Source organism: Chrysemys picta, chromosome 3, assembly GCF_011386835.1.
Source record: "Chrysemys picta bellii isolate R12L10 chromosome 3, ASM1138683v2, whole genome shotgun sequence".
Lineage (NCBI taxonomy): Eukaryota > Metazoa > Chordata > Testudines > Emydidae > Chrysemys > Chrysemys picta.
In genome coordinates, this window is record NC_088793.1 from 39,325,164 (window position 1) to 39,347,706 (window position 22,543).

Sequence of the window (22,543 nt, forward strand, 5' to 3'; positions counted from 1 at the left end):
ATCTGGTGTCACAAATATTTCAGCTGCTAGCAATTAGAGACTGTGTGAAAGGCCTGTTGTTTCCAAAGTGTTCCAAACCTGATATTTCAGATCCAGTGCTATGGATTATAACACAGAGACTGGATCAGTGTGAACAAGGAGAAATAACCATTTTCCTCACTAGAAAACTGCTAAAGAAAAGTTAGTTTTATGACCTAAATATAATGTTCATGTCCAAATTCATAGGCTAGAGTGTATTGGTAACGTAAAGAGTTTTTACTTGATTTGGATACCTGGATGCAATATTTGCTCTACTTGTCTGTGAATCAATAAATACACTCTGTAATCTAAGGATAGATTTTTCAAATCACAATGGAATGGTTGGGAGAGACATTATATTTAAAAGTAAAATGAAAACAAAATATCTCATAAGAGTATCTTAATGTAGAAGATTATAATTCTTGAAAGTGAAACCCTGGTGGATGTTAGAATTTCAGTTTAATTATGAAGACTTCTACTCATTGATTTAATATGAAACTCTGTATCTCTACTTTCCTGTCTGCTTTGTTATTTTCCATATTGATTTCTCCTTCCCAAGTTTTAGGGCTCAAAGTCTATGCCCTGCCCTAGGGGTTTATGCATTAGTTTGGTAGTGTGAAGCTTATGGTCTTTTTATGGAAGGAGAATATTTGTTTATAGATTTTGCATTAGAAAGACAAACTTTTGTGCACTGTGGGAGACTTACCTATTTTTTTACTTGCTTCCTTTCCCAAAATTACTATAAAGAAGAGAGAGCCAGAAAGAGCGAAGAGACCTCAGTAGAATAAATAGAAGGAAAAGTCTGAGGAAAGAGGAAATGCAGCTAGAAAGGGCAAAGATGCCAGAAAAAATGACAGCAGAGAGGCGTGGCATCTGAACAAACAAAGGAATCTAAATATTAAGACGTTTGAGAAAAGAATGAAAATCTGACACCAAAAATCTGAAGTTGAAAATAGAGACAGCCAGGAAGGTAACATGACCCTCAAAAGCTATTCAGCTCATGAAAACACATTTTCAGTTTTGTGCCTAATTAAATCATAGCAGAGCCATAGCAATAAATTGACAATTAACTAGTCAGCCAACCTGATGTAGAGCACCAACAATTTTGCGAGCTTCTTGGTAAACTGTTTCCGAGCTCCAATGTCTGTTCAGTTTTTTCAGTGCTTTAGCCAGGCGGTTGTGTTCTCGCAGCCACAAGGTGTGCATAGCTGTCAATGAGATTACTTCACTAGACCTGCCGTCCCCAGCCATAAAGCATTCGATCCTTTCAGCTTCATCTGAGTTAGGGTCTTGTGCACAGGGAGATGGGACCTGGTCTACAAAAGGCAAGTATTCCCGATCATTATCATAATATCGCACATTTGTTCTAAGGAGGCCTTCTTTGCTTGTAAAATTCCTTAGTTTGTTTTCAACAGCAGGCGTGCTGCCATAGACAGTGGAAGCATCAAGGAAAGAGGTTAAACCATTGATCTGTTCTCTTGGCTTTAATGTTGATAGATTTCCAAAGAGAATGCTATGATCACCAGTGCCACATGCAGGAGATGAACGATAAAAAGGCATGCACTCTCTTCCTGTTGATAGCGTATCATTGGCAAATACCTGTGTAATAAAATAGACATTTTCTGCAGTGAAAATAACATAGCTGGACTGGAAGTGACTACTGCACTAAGGGTTCCATAAAGGTTTCCATTCTAAACCCTACATTTCAGTTGTTCATATCTTTTTGAAACACCTTTTTTCTGGACTAAAGTTTTCTAGGGTTGTCTCTGTGTTCTTTATTTAGGTATATATGTTTTTGAAGTTTGAGCAAAAATGGTCTAGCCATTTTTGAGAACAGGCAGAGTGAAAAAATATACTTTGTCCATTAAAAAAAAAATGTACTGCTATGTTTTCTGAACAATTCTTTGACTGAATTAAACCCATGAAATTCATCATCAAACAGGTCTCACTGAAGAGAATTGCCTGTGAGTTCTGGTAAAAATTGTTTTTCACATGATCAAGTTATGAGTCATTGAACACTGTGTGCTATAACAGATTTTGCATGAGTTTTCTCATTTCAGAAAGCCATGCTGCTTGCGCATGTGCAGCTAACCTAGCTGCCTACACTCAGATGTAGTGAAGGTGCCCATAGTCCAGAGCAGGACTGTGCAAAAGCTCTTGCTTCAGAGAGCTCGTCTTTGTACAGTGCACGTGGACCAGGGAGACTTCACCTCAGTTAGGGCCTGACCCAAAGCTCATTGAAATCAATGAAATATATGGAGAAGTTGTGATGTCAAATGACATCAACAACCCCTTTACTTCAATGAGTTTGGGATTATGCCCTAACTGGACATTTTGTGAATTGATTAGCAGGTGTGCACCATGGAGGCGTCTCCCCTGAACTTCTTAATCAACAGGCAGAGGAGGACAGGATTTCTTTACATTTTAGAAGAAACTCTGAGTCAGCTATTCTGTTTAAGAAAATAAAATTAATCACTAAAATAAAAACAATCATGTTTCGGAATGTCTGAAGTCTATCTGCCCTGTTTAATACAGAGCTGCTTTTATGAACTGCAGTTTTTTTGAAAATCCCATCATTTCCAGATTCTAACAGATCACCACGCACAGTGTAATTAGACATGGTGAGCCATAAAAAGGATGTGTCAAGGCCCAGAGTTTAAAAATACACACCTCCAATGAAAACTGCTGTTAAAAACATGATTTTGAGTTTCAAAGAATATGCAATTATGAACTTTTGGGAAAATCTATACTTTCTTACCCATTGATCTTTTACCATTGGTAAGGAAGTACAGGTACCACTTACTGAAGCTGCTGAAATATCCCCCATAGGGTAACCATCTGCAGACGTTTGATAAAGTAAAACACATCTGCTTTGAAGAGACACCTGACCTAATCCGCTTTTTCTTTTCATCCTATTTGTTTGCTGTTAAATTTTCAAACAAATACTATAGCAGCAAAGAAGCATGGATAGACATATTAATGTTGCAGACATCCTACAAGGTGATATAATTACCTTTCAAATTTCTACATTGTTTTGCTTAGACTTTTGTTATTTAAACAAGTTAGTTCAGCAGGCTCCAAAACCAGTGTTGACATGTGCACAAATTTGAGACAGCTGGAATATCCTGTGAAAAGATCAAAGAGGTGTGGAGGGGCTGGAGGGAGATCATAGAAGCTAGAAGTCTCTTGGGGGTTATGGAAATAAAATCTGATTTAAGAGGGGTGAAAAAAGGCTAACGGGAACTGTGGAATGGAGCTTAACAGCTTTACATGGTGCTGGTATTTTTATCTCATTTGTTAAATAGATTTTTCTAACTACTGAAAGCTCATCACTGTAGGGAGTGCTATCATCATGTTAAAGCAATACTTGTTTATTTTCTAAGCCTATTAAAACCTGCCTGCTTAAGAAATCCTCTTTCCCCATTAGCTAAGTAGGATAATTTCAATGGTAGGTTATTATATTTTGTGAGTAAACATATATTTTGTTTATTTTGCTGTTTGTTCCTTCAGTTGTTAAAATCAATTATTTATTTTCCCTTGGGTTTCTAGTCTAGAGTTTGTCCCCATTACTAAGTCTTTTGCTGCTATGGTGGTCTCTGCTTCCCTGAAGCTGGTAGGGTGGGCAAAGGGCTAGGTTTCTATTCCAAATACAGTTTCTTCTGAGACTGACAGCTACAGAGTGCTGTCTGGATTTGACTACCTCTTGCTTCTAGTTATCAGGAAAGGATTGGAAGAGTTTGGCTATAATTGAAAGAAATGTATGTTTGGCCTTTAACTTAGTAAACAGAGAGGACCACAACAAAACAGACCAAGAGTCTGTGAAGTTCACAGTGAATATTCTTTGGTTAACTGCCTCTGCAATTTTAATTCAGATCATTCTGTGCCCCAGTGGAGGAAAGCAGCAGTAATGAACATTAAGGGACTGGCAGAACTGCATAATGAGTTCTTTTCTTTTTCATGGGCTAAGTAGTGTGCAGCCAGCAGCTCAATGAGCAAATGAAGGTTTCTTATGTTATTTTTTCAAATGATATCAAACATGACCTGGAAAAAAAGTGTTTTTTATTGAAATGAATATAAAATGGCATTTCTCTCTAAAATCAGTGAAGAATATTCTTATCAATCCATTTCTTTGCAAAGAATAATTAAGGAGGTAAAAAACAAAACAAAGCAAAACAAAAAAATAAAAATAAAAAACGCCACCCAGCCTGGCTATGGTAGCTTTCCTGGGTCAGCTGCACATAAACTTAAAATTATATTATAAATGCACAAAAGAACATGCTGATTGTGAAGTGTAGCAGAATGAAAGTCACGAATTGTTTCAATGCACTGCATTGTCTAACTCCTATAGCGAATTGGTTCTGCGGAAAGTGACCACATGAAGAGAAGTGTTTGTTGCAGTTTTTTTAAAAGGAATTCAGGGTTTGTGGAAGTTTTCTATATTGATAGCAAGGATAACTCAAATTCTCTGTTTATATACAGGAGATTCTGAGAGGCAGGGTAGTCCAGGGCTCAGAAGACAGACCTAAATTCTATTTCTGGCTCTGATACTAGCTTGCTGGGTGACCTTGAGCAAGTTATCTCTACTCTCTGTGCCTCAATTTCCTTTCTCACCTTTTGTGTCTTGTCTATTTACATTGTAAGTTTTTCAGAACTATCTCTTATTATGTCTCTGTACAGTGTCTAGCATAATGGGACATTGGGGATATCAGTTGGGGTCTCTAGAAACTACTGTAATACAATAAATAATAAACCAGAACAGAACCAGTACACTATGGAAGCCCTAATAATGCTTCATTGTGCCTTGACTCTGACCTGAAGTAACCATTGAGGGTGAAAAAGCATCTCAATCTCCCCATCCATTTAATTATGGGTCTATTTTACAGCTGATGCTGTTTTAAAGATATAAATTATGCTGGTGATTTTTGTCATTTATTGTTGAAAGACTCCATGCAGGAATCAGTCAGGGGTTGTAGTGGTCATACTGAAAAGGTTTCTTCTGTTTTGAAACATTCTAGTGGTTTGAAAGAGATTCCCTATACCTAACCCTCAAATCAGGAGAGATTAATTAAAAAAAAAAAAAAAACGAGAGACAGAAAGCCCAGGTGGGACTTAGAAAATTAAGACTGCAACCTCTTTAATATGTACCTCTCTAAAACAAAAGGCTGAATATATTTCAATTAGACTGGGTTTAGGATGAATAGTTCTGACTACTGCAGTTCAGTTAGTGGATACCACGGGCTCAGATAGCAACTGTACACGAGGCTGCTGGGCTCAGAAAAAATCTAAACAACTCTGGCACATCTCTACTGAGAAAGATACAAAGGAAAACTCCTGTTTTTTATAGCCAGGTTTCTCCATTTAATTACGTCTCAGAGAGATTTCTTTGCATAGCCTGAGTTTCTGGATACAATATTTCCCACCTCTTCCTGTCCCAAAGAGTTATAGTGCTCTGTTAAAACAGCTGTGGTATCCCATCCCAGTACTGGATGAAGTGATCCCTTTACATCTTTCTGAAAGATATGAACTAACTCAACCAGAAGTTATGGGCTTGATGCAGGAATCCACTGAAATTCTGTGGCCTGAGTTATGCAAGAGGTCATACTAGATGACCGTAATGGTTCTTTTTGGCCTTAACATTTACGAATTCTGTACTTACATTACAAAATATGTGTTTTGAGATATCACTTGAAAACTAATAACTTACTGATCATTAATATTCTTGTATGATATATGTATACAATGAGTTATGGATATATTCTGGAATTAAAACTAACTAAAATATATTTGAACCAGGTATATAAGGAAGAGTTATTTAATAGGTCTATCCTAAACATAAGAATGTGTGTTTACCTCAGTTCACGTATAGGCAGTAAACAGACCCATCGGGCTGATGGGGGATAGAAGCAAACATAATGCTAGCAAGTGGGAGACAGGGCCGGCTCTGGCTTTTTTGCCGCCCCAGGCAAAAAAGCCTCCCACCTCCCGCCGCCCCCTGCCTCCCGGCGGGGAGCGCAGCAGAGGAGGGCGGAGAGCTCGCCGCGGCCCAGCTCTCCCCAGGCGCCCGGAGCGCCGGGGGAGGGCGGCGAGCCCAGCCGCAGCCCCGCTCTCCTCGGGTGAGCGCCGCCCCCCTCCAGGTGCCGCCCCAAGCACATGCTTGGAGGGCTAGTGCCTGGAGCCAGCCCTGGTGGGAGAGAGGACAGCATGAAATCTGCACCCAGCAGGAGAGAGAAGTTTGGTCTGGTTTTACTTTTCAGAAGAATTAATTGCAAAGGTTTACTGGCTTATAAAGATGGGGAGGTTGAACCTCAAGTGATATGAAATTGAATCAACTGATAGTATACAATATTACTGTAGTATAAAAGCATATCGAGTAAGGTCTTTAGTGAAAGCTAAAGAAACACTGGTGATAAATATAATTGTGAACTGTATGTATTAGCATTATGTAAGGAATTACAGATACTCATTGATATTAGGTTGTAAAGTCTGCTCAGACAAGAGCAAATGTCACAGCTACTTACCTGTCTCTAATTAAGTATTATGGAATCAGAAACAATGGAAGCCCCATTTCCATAAAAAACTTACAGGGTGGGGGCCAACCCACAGGAAGAGAGGAACAGCATGAGGTCATCCTGCCTCCTGAAACAAATTAATTGAACTATGGAAGATACCCATCTTTGACCAGGGCCGGCTCTAGGTTTTTTGCTGCCCCAAGCAAAAAAATTTTTGGCTGCCGCCCCCCGCCCAGCCCTGGGCTCTCTCCCTTTCCCTCTCCCCCGCCCCAAACTGCAACCTCCTGCCGCCCAAGCCCTGGGTCACTGGTAACTTGCTCCCAGGGCGGGTCATTCAGCAGGAATTTTGGATGTGCACAGAACACAGACAGGACTGGTTCCCGCATGGTTACAAAACTGCAGTAAAGTGGAACAATTTTCAGCTTGTGTGACTGGAGGATATCTGGATGCATATTATAAGACTGCCCTACATAAATGAGGAAAAGTTGAGGTACCTTTATTATTCTTTTGTTCCATTCTTTGTTTTTATGTGGAATGCACTATCACGGTCTTCCTTTTAAACAAATAAAACTAAAACTTTAAAAAAAAAAAAAAAGCAATGGCTGTTGAAAAGATCAATTTCAGTACTAATAACCACTGGGAAGCATTTCTGGCTCAATTTATTCTACTTTTTCTACAGCAAGTTACAGTGGATCAATATATTTGATTTGGGGGAAATGAAGCAACAGCTGCCCAAATTGAGCTTGAGCATTCCTGAATTTTGAGGGTGTTCAAATTTGGAAGGCAGGTGCTAGATTCCCTTTCTGAATATTAGCTAAATTTGGAAAGGAAAAGTCAATTTCTGCTTCCATGGCTCAGAAGTGTAAATCCTTCTACATGCCTGGTATTGTATCTAAAGCTGCCCAGTCTAGTAGAGCCTCCCCTCCCATACTTTTCATTTTAAATTCTAGTGGGATCCACATACCTCCCTTGCTAGGCTTCAGATAGAGAGGTGCACCATCCAGTTAGTTCCCCCAATTCCTTCTTTGGGGGAGAGCCCAGGGCTGGGACGGCAGGAGGTGCGGGTGGGAAGGAAGAGCCCAGGGCTGGGGCAGCAGGGGCTGCAGGCCAGAGCTGGGATGGCAGGGAGTGTGTGTGGGTAGGGTGACCAGACAGCAAGTGTGAAAAATCGGGACAGAGGGTGGGGGGTAATAGGAGCCTATATAAGAAAAAGACCCAAAAATCGGGACTGTCCCTATAAAATCAGGACATCTGGTCACCCTATGTGTGGGGGGGAAGAGCCCAGGACTGGGGCAGCAGGAGGTGCAGGTGGGGGGAGAGCCCAGGGCTGGGGGAGCAGGGGAGTGCAGGTGTGGGCCAGAGCTGGGGCGGCAGAGGGTGCGGGGGGCGGGGGAGAGCCCAGGGCTGGGGCAGCAGGAGGTGCGGGGGAGGAGGGGAGAGAGCCAAAGGCTGGGGCGGCAGGAGTTGCAGGTGGGGGCCAGAGCTGGGGCAGCAGAGGGTGTGGGTGCGGGGGGGAAGAACCCAGGGCTGCGGCAGCAGGAGATGCGGATGGGGCGGCAGGAGGTGTGGGTAGGGGAAGAGCCCAGGGCTGCGGCAGCAGGAGATGCGGATGGGGCGGCAGGAGGTGCGGGTGGGGGGAGAGCCCAGGGCTGGGGCAGCAGGAGATGCGGATGGGGCGGCAGGAGGTGTTGGTAGGGGAAGAGCCCAGGGCTGGGGCGGCAGGAGATGCGGATGGGGCGGCAGGAGGTGTGGGTAGGGGAAGAGCCCAGGGCTGGGGCAGCAGGAGATGCGGATGGGGCGGCAGGAGGTGCGGGTGGGGGGAGAGCCCAGGGCTGGGGCAGCAGGGGGGTGCAGGTGGGGGCCAGAGCTGGGGTGGCAGGGGAGAGTCCAGGGCTGGGGCAATACAGGGGTGCGGGGGAAGCCCAGGGCGGCAAAAAACCTAGAGCTGGCTCTGTCCCTACCATTCACAGCAAGCTGCCGATTACAGTTCCATACTCCTTCCCCCGCCCTTTCCTGTTGCTAGTGGCCAAGGGAATGCTGGGAAATGTAGTTCTTTCCCTGCTCCAAGGCTGGCTCTATAGGCAGGGAGCTAACCAAGGAACTACAGCTCCCAGGGCCCCCTGTTGGTTGTCAGCTCCCATGCTGGCTTCTTGCGCCCCTTGCAAATCTGACGCCCAAAGCAACTACTTGCTTTGCTGGTGCCTAGAGCCGGCCTTGTCTTTGACATCCATCACTAGGGAACAGAGAAAGCTGAGAAAGATGGTCCTTCAATCAACAGGGTGAAAACCCTGCTTAGGCAAAACTGTTTCACCTAGGAAGACAAGGAAAGCCAAAACCTTGTACTTTTGTGAAAAGTCCTGACTGAGGGGAAGTCAGCCAATGCTGGAAAGAAGAAGGACGGGTGAGAAAAACATCTTGAACAAAGCCTGTATCTTGCTAGATTAACTTTTCGACCTTTAGAACCATATTTTGTTTTGTTTTACTTGTAACCTTTTCTATCTTCATTCCTTAAGCTTGAACTCACTTAATCCTATTTATATTTCGTTAATAAATTTATTCAATTTTACCATAAACCAACTCAGTGCTCTGTTTAAAGGGAAGGTTATATTTACCCCTAGTTAAGTAAATAACTGTGATGTGCTTTTGTGTCTTTAAAGGAACAAAAAAATCCCATATTATTTCTCTGTACTTTCCAGGAGAGGGCTGGACATAGCACATCGTTTCAGGAAAATTTGGAATTGGGATTGTGTTGGGCTCACCCTGCCCAAAGTAACAAAGGCTGCTGGGGTCAGGCTGTAGACAGGCTTCTGGGGTCAGAGCTTCTGAACCAGGGATGTCTAGTACACAGACACTGAGGGTATCCTGGTAGGCTGGTTGGGAGCAGCTCAGGTTGGGAGTTATAACAGCAAAGCATTGTGAGGCTCCCAAGGTTATGAACAAACAGTGACACAACCCATCACTGGTCTGGACTGTACCTCAGAATGTGACAGTTCGTTATGTGTGTTTTTTTTTTCCTTTTTCTTTTGCTTTTCAAAATGGAAAAAAAAAAACTAGTTTAGCTTTCAGGAGAAAGCTGATTCTTGAGGGAAATTTTATTAACTCCTTTTTCAAAGTTAGAAAAATGCTTCATCTGGTCACAGTAAAGAACTGCTTTGTGTAATGTTTCCTATTGCCTTGACAAAAGTGCATGGAAAGTACTTGGCATATAACTCAGAAGCAGAAGTACATCCATCTTCATCTGCCCTGTTTAAACTGGTATTAGATCCGAGAAATCTAATGGATATGGATGTACTTACATGTTATAAAAGGAGAGCTTCAAAATTGCTTAATTAATGTGCCTTTTTGTTCTAAGGAAATGTCAGCTACTGCCCTCAAAGTCTTTTAAACTTTGTAAGAAAGTAAAACTCAGGTTATAAACACTCTGCACATAACAGGGTCCATTAGAAAAATGAACCATCTTCATTTGAAATTTTCAAAATGCACAGTTTTCTAACTTCCCAGGAGACGTGTCATGGCATGTTTGATATGTCTTGGCAGGTGAAAATGTCAAGTAATGCTTAGGAGTACAATTAACAAGAAGAAACAGATTCAAGATGATAAGGACACATCTCTTAGGAGCCTCTTACCTGAGAAATTAAAAAAAGAAAATTGGGGGTGGATGGGAGACTCTGCTCAAGATGATTGCTGTTCTACTGCATCTACCTCATGCTAATGGAAAGGAACTGCCAGACAAGAAGCACATCACAACTGAGAGGCCTAACTAGTCAATAGAATGAGTAAAATATTCAAACTGCTTCCAGATATCGTTACAATAAATATCACTGTCATTGGTTTGGATTAATCAAAAAAACAATGAAGAATAGAGGTGGGCAAACCTCAACAGATTTAAAGGTTCAGATGACATTAGCTTAGTCAAGAAAAGAATCCAAAAGTTAGGATATTAATCTAAAACTTATTTTCAACATCTGAACAGTCTAAAACTCCCTCCATGATCTCCCCAACAGCCTCATTTGCTACTCAGAAGGCTATGGATCTGATCATCCATTGCCCTGCACCATGTAGTCATTTATGCAAGTGGTAGATGAATGCAAAGTGGGCTACTTTGCAATAGCATAAAAAACTGCAGAAGGTGCAGGGCAATAGATAACCAAGTCTTGTGTCTTGGGGGAATCCATAATTTATCACAAGGAAGCTCTGTACAGGAGTGGAAGCAGTGCCTTCAGAGTAGAAGCAGTTACAGGATTGAAGTCCGGTTTTAGCGTTTGAACATGAAATTCTTTACTGAAGCTCTGGTGTGTGTGTGTGTGTGTGTGGACAACTCAGTGTTATTCATAAAGTGGGGTGGGTGGGAGTGGGAAAATCCTTGCGGGACAGCATGTAGAATTGTAAGGCTCCATGACAGTACATTAGTGAGTTTCAAGCTGTATTTCGAGTTTGCTACCTATCATCTGCATGAAAGAATTATCTTACTTATAAATTCATCAGGCATGGTACAGAATTGTGTATCTATGCCAGCTCATTTCTTTCCCTACTAGGAAATAACTAGCTCCTGAAGTCCAACTTTTTCCAGCTTCTCAAAAGCAATGACCCCCATGTATGTACGTTTCTGCAAAACTCTGAAGATCATTTTAGCCACATAGTTAGAACACACCTCCTTTCAAAAGTTTGTATTAGCTGATGGAAATATCCTTGCCTTCCCAGGGTAAAATTACTGCACGTTAGCTGAGTAACAGTTTAAAAAGAGAATTATTTATGACTATTTTCCTACTTTCCTCACTGGAATTCAAAACCTTGATACTTGAAAATAGTAACAACACTTTTTCTTGCCTGATAAGATGAATTCTCTACAACATAAACCCCATAGCTAAAAATCATTATATTTGTACTTAATTAATGATGTTGGATTGCAAATATTCTATTATTTTTTGCTTTGTTATTTCTGAATGATCTGTCAAATCCCTTGACCATTTTCTCACAATCTACTTTACCTGTTTGCCAACTAGTGCTTCTCTTGAACAAATGGATTTTAAATCATACCTTTATTGGAAAACATGATTTTTGGTTTTCACATGTCATCTTGCATTCTACTCCTCTTAGAAAGGCAGCTCTGTTTGTGCTCTGAGGTGTGAATGAAATGTCATGACTTATGTATTGTCCCCACACCATAATGATATCAGAATATAGATTGTCTTCCGTAACAGCCTCATTAGATGCATGAATAATTTTTCTTGTCACTTCACGAACCTAGGAAAGAAAGAGCTAATTTATCTGGTATGCCAAATATTATTTACCTTTCACTTATGGATAAAACACTAAAAAGGCAGAGGAAGTAGTGATAAAAGCTATCACTTTTGCCAGGATATTTTATGTTGTGGAGTACTTCTAATGGCTTGTTTTAAAAAGACACTGACAGTATGATATTCCTGTTCAAAAGCTGAGATGTCAGTACCACAAAGCAGGTTCAAAGATATTTCAGCTGAGTTTTTCTGTGTAGTTACCAAATGAGTAGCACATCTCTGATCAGTTTCTTTTCTGAGTCTTTTGAATCTCACATGTTTTCTTTGACAATGTCTAAAAAGTTTTCATTCTATTTGTTCTGTTTTCTAGTCTTTTAACCAAGGTGCAGTGTTAGCAGGGCAGCCTCCGATTAGTGCAGTTACTGGGGCTTCACGCTGCTCCATGCCATACAAGCTATTCACATACACAGCATTTTAGGTACCAAACAGAGACCCATTAAATGTTCCACTGAATATTCCCAGGCAGAAGGAAGTCAAGACCCAGTGAATCTGGCTGTTGGGGATAGCCAGCTCCTCAACGTGCTCCTTATCTCAACTCTGCAGAAGCCCTTCTGAGAGATTTACATGAGAGGATGCTTACTCAATATGGCATAGTTGCCTCCTCACCCAACCAAAACCATCAGGGCAAACCAATACAAGTTAATGCTGACTGAGCCAACATTATCTTTCACAGATTTCTCTTTGGGGCTGTGAAAGATCCTCTCATGGACAGCAGCCTGCTGAGTCATACTGCTGAGAGAACTGCACAGAAATAGTAGGTAGGGAGAGAGTACAGTGGCACACACCCTCTGTGCAGATGGGGGGGGGGGGGGGGGGTCTGTGGCCCCAAACCCCAGCTGTTTTGCAGGATTGCAAGTTGGTGGGAAACTCTACCCCACAACACAGGAATGGAGGAGAATTCATTGAAAGTGCACATTGGAGGCATTTCCAGACTCCTACATGGGAATAACTTACTCACAGGAGCACAGAGGCCATCTGTGGTTCACTGTAATTTACGGACAAAGGTTTTCATATCACTATAACTCTGCATTGTAAATGACCATGGAGATGGCGTTGAGCTACACTGTCTTCTAATATTCTGTCTTATGATAATTCTAATATTTATCCCTTACCTTGACTCTGCATGTTTTGCTGTTAAAGAGTAACTTATAATAAATAAAAGAACACAAATTACTGAAATCTGCAAAAAAAAAAGCATAGAAAATCGATATTTTTTTACATGGCACTAATTTCATATTCGTATATTGTATGGTATTTTAAAGTGTAGCTAAACATAAAGGGGAGGGAAGCTTGTTGGTGTTATGCTGAATGTATGTCAGATTCCATGCAATAGTACAAGCTTTGTTTTAATACGTTTCACTCCATTAGCACAAGACTTAATGAACCTGGAAATATGTGCAATTGATAACATCCACTGTAAAATTTCTCATTCAAATGTCAGTTTTTCATCTATAAACCCCACATCATACTGCTTAAAGTTATGATATCATTTAATTTGTAAAAGGACTTGAAAGTGACATGAACACTAAAATCTGTCTCCCATCATTATTAAATATGTGAAGGGTAAAATGACAAGACTGTGAACACAACAAAAGACTGTGGTTTCTGAGTCAATGCAGTAAGGGTAAATCTGACAATTTGAGATGAGCCTGAACCAGACACACCAGATCCAACCCTCTCCACTGAACATAGGGAAGTTTGCATTCAGTTTCAGATATAAATGTTTTGGTTCAGACCTTTCACTATTGCCATCTCTTCTGTATTATAACAATTTAGGGTGACCAGATGTCCCGATTTTATAGGGACAGTCCTGATATTTGGAGCTTTTTCTTATATAGGCACCTATTACCCCCCACCCCTGTCCCAATTTTTCACACTTGCTGTCTGGTCACCCTATAACAATTTGCTGTGCCAAAATCCATCAAGTAATATCGCAGTGGTTCCTTACATTAGTAGTTTGAATTACATAATAGATGAAATTACAGTATGTTGGTAATATTTGTGCAATTGTGTTATCTTAATGTGCAAAGACATTGTATTGCTGTATATAAATGAACAATATATTTACCTGCAGTACATTTCCCATTTATGTTGTCACCCAGAAGCTGCCTTATGTAACTACTGTGCATGTAATATTCTCCTTACAGTGAACTAATGATTTCTTTTTCAAAGGTTCCTATCACAGCTGCAGAGTAAATGGCTCTCTGTTTACCTCAGCCACCAAGTTCATTAAAAAGACCACACAATTGTAAATATACATAGAGTAGGATTTTCCACTGGCCACTTTATAGGCCAACTCTCTCCACAGTTCTCAAGTACAGACTCTTATAAAACAAGCACTGCATGAAAATCTGGTTTGGCAGTACCTCAGAGCAAATTTCAGTTCAGTAGCTATTCAATCTAGACCATTACCAATCTATTTTCAGACAAAGTGCTGGTGATATAAAATGCCGAATACACTACTGTGATGCAGTTATTGGAATATGTATTAAAGTTTTAATTGCCAAGACTTTGCCTTCTTTCTTAAATATCAAATCCATGCCTAGACTTCAGGTACTAATTAAATATCTAATAATGGCCCAAAGCCTTACTCAAAGAAACTCCAACTGAAGTCATGTAAGTAAGGTTTGAGTAAAAAGAGAGGACTCAGTAATTGGACTCCTGAATATATGCTTAATTAAAACACACCATTCTAAAATTTAGCCCATGTCTACACTTACAAGCTTACAGTGGCACAGCCGTAAGATTGTTCATATAGCCATGTTATGTTGATAGGAGAGAGCTCTCCTGTCGACAGAATAAAACCAGCTCAACAAGCAGCGGTAGCTATGTTGGTGGAAGAGTGTCTCCCACCAACATAGCGCTGTGCACATGAGTGCTTATGCTGGCAAATCTTATGTCATTTAGGGGGGTGTTTTTTTCAGAAAAGTTTTGTCGACATAAGCGCTAATGAACCATATTCATCTGCAGTTTGACTTCACTGATTTAAAAGATATTTTACAGTCCCAGGCATGCACGTAGCCCAATGCAAGTGTTTCAAATGATTCCATGGTGTTCTAACCAATGGCAGTTGAGATCCATTAAAGAAGAAGTTGAGATTCCATCCTTTGGGCTGGCTGATTCCATCTTCATAAGCTGGGGGGAGCCATCTAGCCAGAGCAGTGTTGGAAGCTCCCCATCTAGGATGTTCCCTGGGGAAATAAAATGTTTTTTTCCAACAGTTTTTATTTTAAAATATTCATCAGATATTGGTGTGTTTCCTGATACTATGCTATTTATTAAAAAGATCTCTGAAAAGACACCAAGGTATACCAAAGCCAACTTGACTAAAAGGAAGGGCTAAAAAGTCTTTATTTACTAAAATAAATTTTTTCAGGGCCTTAACTTATGTTATTAGCTTAGGCTACTATCCTTTAAAAATCTATGGGTGCTTTGCCCACATAAGGACTTCGAGACTGTGTACTCATTCATTAGGGAAAAAAGGGAAAGAAACGTTACGGCTCTTGCTGGCCTTCATCAAGTGCTCTTGTTTAGAGCTGGGAATTGGGAGTTAGGGCAGGGAAGAGTGAGGCTGGAGGGAAGAAAAATGATCAGTGGGTTGGTGAGGATGTAGGGAGGCAACACATCTTAGGGAGTAGGGATCATGACTGGGAGTGAAGAAATGTAAGATGAAATCCTGGCTCCAATGAAGTCAATGACAAAAACCCCACTGAGGCCTGGACTGGACCCAGGCAGTCCTCCTTCCATCATAAACATATCTAATCTACCTATCATTTAAATTCAAAATACTTTACATTGGAGAAAGGATGTGAGACTAGTGGATCAATAAATTGGCAACTGAGCTCAAAATAAGCAGGTCAGAAGCAGAGACAGACCCAAATCAAATCCTCAGAATTTTTGGTGACTCTGGATCTTAATTCTGTAAACAGTCCCTATTTTTACAATGAACTAATCTAAAATCCCCTAAACTGCCCCCCACCCCAAACTGTGATGTTTAAAATTCAGATTCATGTTTTGCAGCTTCAGACCATCTCATGATGCTGAAATGGCACATGTGAAATTAGTTCAGCACTCTCAGTCCAGATCAACTGGCATCCCTGAAAGCCAGGGACAAAATAGGCATTGAAATTGAATTTCCCTGTCACCACAGAGGTGGTAATCTCAGGGTAGGGTTGAGGCACATTCGTGGGGCACCATGAGAAAGTTGGTGCAGTTCTGTAGCAAAAGGCAGTAGGTGTCTAGGATGCTCAATCTAGTACATTTCATAACTTGCTAAATACACACAATATTCAAAAGCAGAGATAAAATATTAAAAGCTTATTAGTATCAGAGGGGTAGCCGTGTTAGTCTGAATCTGTAAAAAGCAACAGAGGGTCCTGTGGCACCTTTGAGACTAACAGAAGTACTGGGAGCATAAGCTTTCGTGGGTAAGAACCTCACTTCTTCAGAGGTTCTTACCCACGAAAGCTTATGCTCCCAGTACTTCTGTTAGTCTCAAAGGTGCCACAGGACCCTCTGAAGCTTATTAGGTTTCCTCTGATATTCTAAGGCTCAGCCACAAAGAACTAGGAATGTTCAGAGACAGAAAGTGGAACTACAGGGTGTTACACATACATTTATATGTCCATGGAGATACTAAATGGGGAACAATTATTTTATTAATACTCCACTGATCTTCAACATACCAAAGTGGCTCAATTTGCAAAGCTATATGGGACAGTAATAAACTTAATTAACTGCAATAATTCACACTGGAAGGTTGAAATGTGCCTTAATAAAGCATTCAAATTAGTTACAGTTGATTTGTCTTTATTGAAACTGCATAAAGTACTGCACATAGTGTTAGTGCTATTCCACTCAATTAAAAATAATGAAATGTTAATTTAACTGCTTAACCAGTGATTTTTCTCCTGATTGCTTTTATATTTTACCAGCTCACTAGAATGTTACTGCAGTAAAATCCCTTTCAGATGCTTCTTATTATTATGTAATGATGGAATTAATGTCATCTTAAACAGTGTATCAAGCCTGTGTAGTTTAACAAATACACTTGATTCTATATTTGTGGATTCCTGCTCTATTCTCTGCATTCATATATTATACTTCTATTTATTTTAATAGTACCTGCTGTTTCAAAACTGAGCACATTGGAAAAATTATTTAAAAGGCAATTTATGATCAAAATGTGGAAAGAAAAGACCCTGTGAAAAAGATCCAGAGATGAATCCAGTTTATATTATTCAAGCAAAACTCCCCCTGAAGTCCATGGAATTCTGCATGAATAAAGTGAGCTGGAATTAGCCCCAGGCAGTTGAAATAGAGGATTACTGTTTCACAGATCCCTATGATGTAATCAAATATAATTCCTTCTATGTCAAGTGGAGATTTTTCACTCACTCATACTGGCATTACACATTTTTGGATAGCTCAAAATTTGTTTTGTTGTGCCTTAGAAGGGACCTGAAGTTTTAAGATGCAGTTTATTACCTGGATTTATATCTTTTGAATGCAATTTTTTTTAGTGTGCCTGGTTTTGGAATCAATAGGTAGAAAGGAAATATTTGAATTAATGTGGTATGATTATATAATACTTTACTGGGACTCTTTTTTTCATATCTTTCTGAGATGTCAGGGACACAACTCGGGAGATGCACAAAGAATTAGCTGCAAGCATGGATCCTTTGTTATTACATAAAAAGGCACTTGAATAAATGGCCATAAGGATGCAAGAATGAGAATTATATAATTAAATTCTTTTGTTGGTTAAAGACAATAACCTAACTACTCATTTCTGTAGATTTTAGAGCTACAAAACAAATTATTTTATCAGATTTACACATGATGCCCTTGGGAATGGCCAGCCCTTTTACTCCACATGCATCAGCTGCCAATATAATTACATAGCTGCTATTTTTAAACATTTGAAACAGAAATTCTGAATTTCCTGTTTGAGTTACACTTGAGTGAAAAGTTCAAAATCTACTCAAACTGATTATAGCAGAATAAAAATGTGACTGAGATATTCTCCCAGTCCCCAACACATACAGGGGAGTTAAAGACATCTTTTCAGCTAGGAAAAAAAAAAGCATTATGGAGTTTATGATGATTTTCAAAAAGAACCGTTTTCTAAACAGTTTATCTACATTATTCACCTAACTGAAATTTAACTTTTGCTGGAGTTTAAAACTCCCAGATGCCTTTGAAAGTTCTAATCTCTTTTTTGAAAATAATTTCCTTGAGATAACAACATCTTCCGATAATGCAACACTCTCTGCTATCAACTAGTGCACTGCAGAACAATGGGAAAAGTGGAGGTGCAGGCCAACAATGCTTCAGCAAAATGCTGCTCATATAAAAAGTGCAAAGAATCTCTGAAGTATCCAATGAAAGCATGGAATATGAGATCTCATTCAAGATGGTAAACTCCCTGGTGCAGTACTCATGTATCTACCCTGGAAAAGGAAAGGGCTAAACATAATATGGCAAGTTTTGAATCAATAGCTTCAGGGGTTTCAGAACAGGAGTCAGATTCTAAGATAGTGTAAAATGATGTAGCTCCACTAAAATCAATTGAGCTAAACTGTATTATACCAGTTGAGTATCTGTCCCATGAAGCATAAACAACTAAGCCATCCTTCCCTGTTCCTAACATAACTGGAATGCCTTAATCTTCGAAATCCCTTCCATTTCTCTAAACAATACAAAGTACTCAGATCAATGCCACTTAGCTGAGGACCAAGACAAAGCTAAATAATTGCTCAGACATGCCTTTCCTCCCAATGCCCTCTATTAAAAAATAAGTCTGCCCCAATAAGTTATCCCATCACATACTTTTGGACAGCAAAGCTAAGGACAGTAAATCTGTTAATATCTATTTGGGTAGCCAATGCTATATTTGGGAATGGCTGATGCCACACAAGCCTACATTTAATCCTAGTATTCTCACACTTCTTATCAAACTGTCTGTACTGGGCTATCTTGATTATCACTTCAAAAGTTTTTTTTTCCTCTTACTTAATTGGCCTCTCAGAGTTGGTAAGACAACTCCCACCTGTTTATGCTCTCTGTATGTGTGTATATATATCTCCTCAATATATGTTCCATTCTATATGCATCCAAAGAAGTGGGCTGTAGCCCACGAAAGCTTATGCTCTAATAAATTTGTTAGTCTCTAAGGTGCCACAAGTACTCCTGTTCTTTTTGCGGATACAAACTAACACGGCTGCTACTCTGAAACCTGACATTTAATCCTACTACATTATGCATTTGCTTGAAGGATTTCACAGTGAAATAAAGTTATCTCAATGTTGCTCAGAAAACAGTCCATAAACCAAGCTATTTGCCCCAAATATACATACTGTACATATTTCAGATAAATTAATCAAACGCACAGCTACAATCGAAGTAATTTGCTGTTTGCTTTTTAAGTACATCTTAACTAGATTCCTCTTACAAGTCAACAGCTGTTCCAAACTGAAATTACCATGCAATGCTATTCTGACTTACTGACCTAAGACTGAATTGCATTCTACTAATGGGTGACTGGACTGACATGATTCTGATACATCATCAACCCAAAAGAGGCAACTGTAGAGCTAGGAAAAATTAGATACCTGTATAAAACTCACACTCTTTTTCTTTTTTTACTTTTGTGTTTTGAGACCTTTGAAGCTTGTTTACATTGTAATGCAATGGGCTTGATCCTCAGTTGCCATACATGAACACAGCTCAATGTATTTCAATGGAGCCACACTGATTTACACCGCATGAGACCCAATGCTTTTAAAAGCCTTACTCTCCACAGCCTGGCTTTTTTTTTTTTTTTTTTTTGGTAGTTGATCAGTGCCAAGTGGCTGTGAAACATTACTAAATAGGAATGGTAGCATTTTATACTCACTTTGTATGTGTGCAAATGACTACACAAAGTTCAAGATAGTGGAGAGTCAGTCTCACTGTGTCCAAACTAAATGAGTTATCAATTGCAACTATAATATTAAGTACTATCTCAGATGTTAAACAATTCTATAGGCCTCTCGTGGGATCAACTGACACACATATTTGATCTTATGTTGTAGATGCATTTGAGGATGGTCTTTTACACAACTTTTATCAGAGAGCTTGCCACACAACTCTCTTTAAGATCATTTGCAAAAATGTGGCAAAACTGACTGATTCCATAATAAAACCATTTTTTTTAAACCAAGGTTAATTCTTTGTTTGGAATTTTCAGTTTGGCACAAATCCCTTTGATAGCTAAGGAACACCCCTCCCCCCTCCCCACTTATCTCTACCCCCACCCCAGTTTCATTGCAAATCAAATCAGGGTGATTCTTCTGAAGTAAAATCCCTCTCGCTATTTAAAACTTCTGGCTGGATAACTTGAGTTAGCACTTTGGAAAATCTTTGTTCTTCTTACCATAAGAAGTAAGCAATCAAATGCAGTTAGGAAGTGTGTCGTGACATGAGAGCAGTTCAGTGTTTGTGGAGACTAAATTGAACCAGCAGCAATGTTAATACATTTATTTCTGAGCCACGTGAATAGTGAAAGCTGCAAGTTAATCACAGCCATAATTTTTCTAATGGCCTCATCAATAAAAAAGCAAGCTCTTGTTAATAAGCCCTTTAAGGAGAAGGAGCTATAAATAAAAACTTTGACAGGAAGAAAAGTCCCACTGTAGCAGACCCAGATATTAGCAAATATGAATTCTGGGATTTAATGCCTTGTTGAAGAGTTTATGCTCTTGAAATTCACAGAGGCCTAGTCAATATATCATTTTTGGGGGGTCAAATTATTAAAATATGATACAATACTATTTAACTGAAATTCCATTCACCAAACATCCTGGTTAGCCAAACGTTGGTTATGTCCACAGACACAGTAAAGCTCCTGGCCCTTTAAAAGCTGACCAGTCTAGGAAGCCAGGCAGCATTCCCTTCACTGAACGCCAGATGTAGGAAACTTTTCACTGTGGGTAAGCCATTTTGGGGCAGGCTGGTAATCTCTGTACTGTGCTCTGAGGCTCAAAGCAAAGATTATACAAAGATGACCTCTCCCTCATCCAAAACTGTGTTCAACTGAATGTTCTGAATGTGTCCCAAAACCTTCAGCCAACCAAGGCTCTGATGCACAAGCATTTTAACACCACTTTGTGGTTTGCATGTAAGAAATCTGTACTGTACCTTTGATGTCTATCTGCTAGGGAACAGCTATGAGAAATACTGAATAGTGGAGATACTGTTTTCTTTCTTTTCTCGTGGAGATATTATAGTGTTTTTTCTTTCTGGATTGTTTTCTTTAATCTAACATGAAATCAAGTAACCATTTCATTTTCTTCTGTGTCAAAAAACATATTTTTATGAGTAACAGGAAGAGAATTGTGTCCTAAAACAACACAAGTTACATACCTGTTATTGCAGGCACCAGTGATGAGGCGGTATTTATTGGCTAGGCAATTATTTGGACATTTTGGTGGCAGCATGTAAGGCAGGCATCCAGAAATATTGGCAATCATGCTGAGCAAATCAGTTGATAAAAGATCTGGAAAACAAAACAAAACAGCCAACCCAACATGACCCGTTTGTTTGCTCTATTTGTTAAAGAATAATGTTGTATCTGTTACCGTAGAATCCATTACAAAAATTAGCATTAGTCAGCTGTTACCCCATCATTTCTGCTAATGTATTTGTTATTCACAAGTAATTCACCGTGTAGTTTATACGAATAAGGCCATTTTAGCTATTCGTCTTTCCTGATACATATATATCCCTGAACATCTAGATACATAGAATTATTTCTGCTCCCTGGCTAGATGAAAAGGTATATAGTATTTATTAGGTACTAGATCTGGGCAGTTTTATTAGAACTGGTTAAATTATTAATTGAATTAGTTACAAATTCCTGTAGTTTCCGGGATCTGAGAAGCTGCATAAAACTTATAACAATATCTAAAGTGAACTGGGCATATGACAAACAAAAAGGAAAGAACCCAAAAAGTTAGTGAAAAATTAGGGCCAATATAGTTACAGGTGAGCTGACCTAAATACAGAAAGGAGCTAACATTGCACTTTAAGAGTGTGGTGCTCTCTTTATGAAGGCATGGAAAGCTTGTCATTAACAACTGCATTCCTTTATTGAAACATAATGCCATTCCAACACAACAGTGACCACGGCCTACAACTCCCTGATGCCAGAGCCCCACCCTCTGAGGTGGAGCATGACCTGTGGTCTCTGCAGCCACACCCCCTCCATATGTAACAAGAGCCATGCCTCTGCACTGAAGAAGCTACAGGCAAGAGATGGAGCCCAGTGGCCATCAGTGTTCATTGTGAGTCATGTGATTTCAACCCCTTTTGGAGCCAGCCTCAGGGTAAAGCAAGAAACTCCAACCCTCATATGAATTTCACATCTGCTGGAGACTGGCTGCTCTTCTGCAAGAGGTGGGGAAAGGGAAGGCAGCCAATAATTGCGGCTGCAGGAAGCAGGCACAGCTTTACTCCTTTCCCCTCAGAAGCCAAAAAAAGGTTTTGGGGAGGGGAGGGAGAGTAGAAGCATCCAACACCATCCAACAAGAGATGGAGATGGAGAGGAGGGTGCAGAAAGAGTCCAACAGCTCAAGGTGGCTCTTATCCTGCCCCCCTCTTTCCCTCCTGGGTCAGTCTGCTCTCCCCCCTCTTCTCACATGAGTCCTGGGAATGGGGAGAGGGGTGAAGAGGACGCTG

General features: G+C 40.1%; 1 protein-coding gene across 1 annotated transcript in view; it reads right to left on the reverse strand.

Annotated features, from left to right (window-relative positions):
* Positions 1–22,543, reverse strand: part of TPO (thyroid peroxidase) — an 89,333-nt gene that overhangs the window by 51,739 nt on the left and 15,051 nt on the right. The window contains exons 4-7 of the mRNA XM_005289655.3: positions 21,230–21,362; positions 14,886–15,015; positions 11,565–11,771; positions 1,102–1,617 (exon numbers count right to left, since the gene is read on the reverse strand). Of these exons, the coding sequence (XP_005289712.2) occupies positions 1,102–1,617; positions 11,565–11,771; positions 14,886–15,015; positions 21,230–21,362 (986 nt within the window). The remainder of the gene's footprint in view (positions 1–1,101; positions 1,618–11,564; positions 11,772–14,885; positions 15,016–21,229; positions 21,363–22,543) is intronic.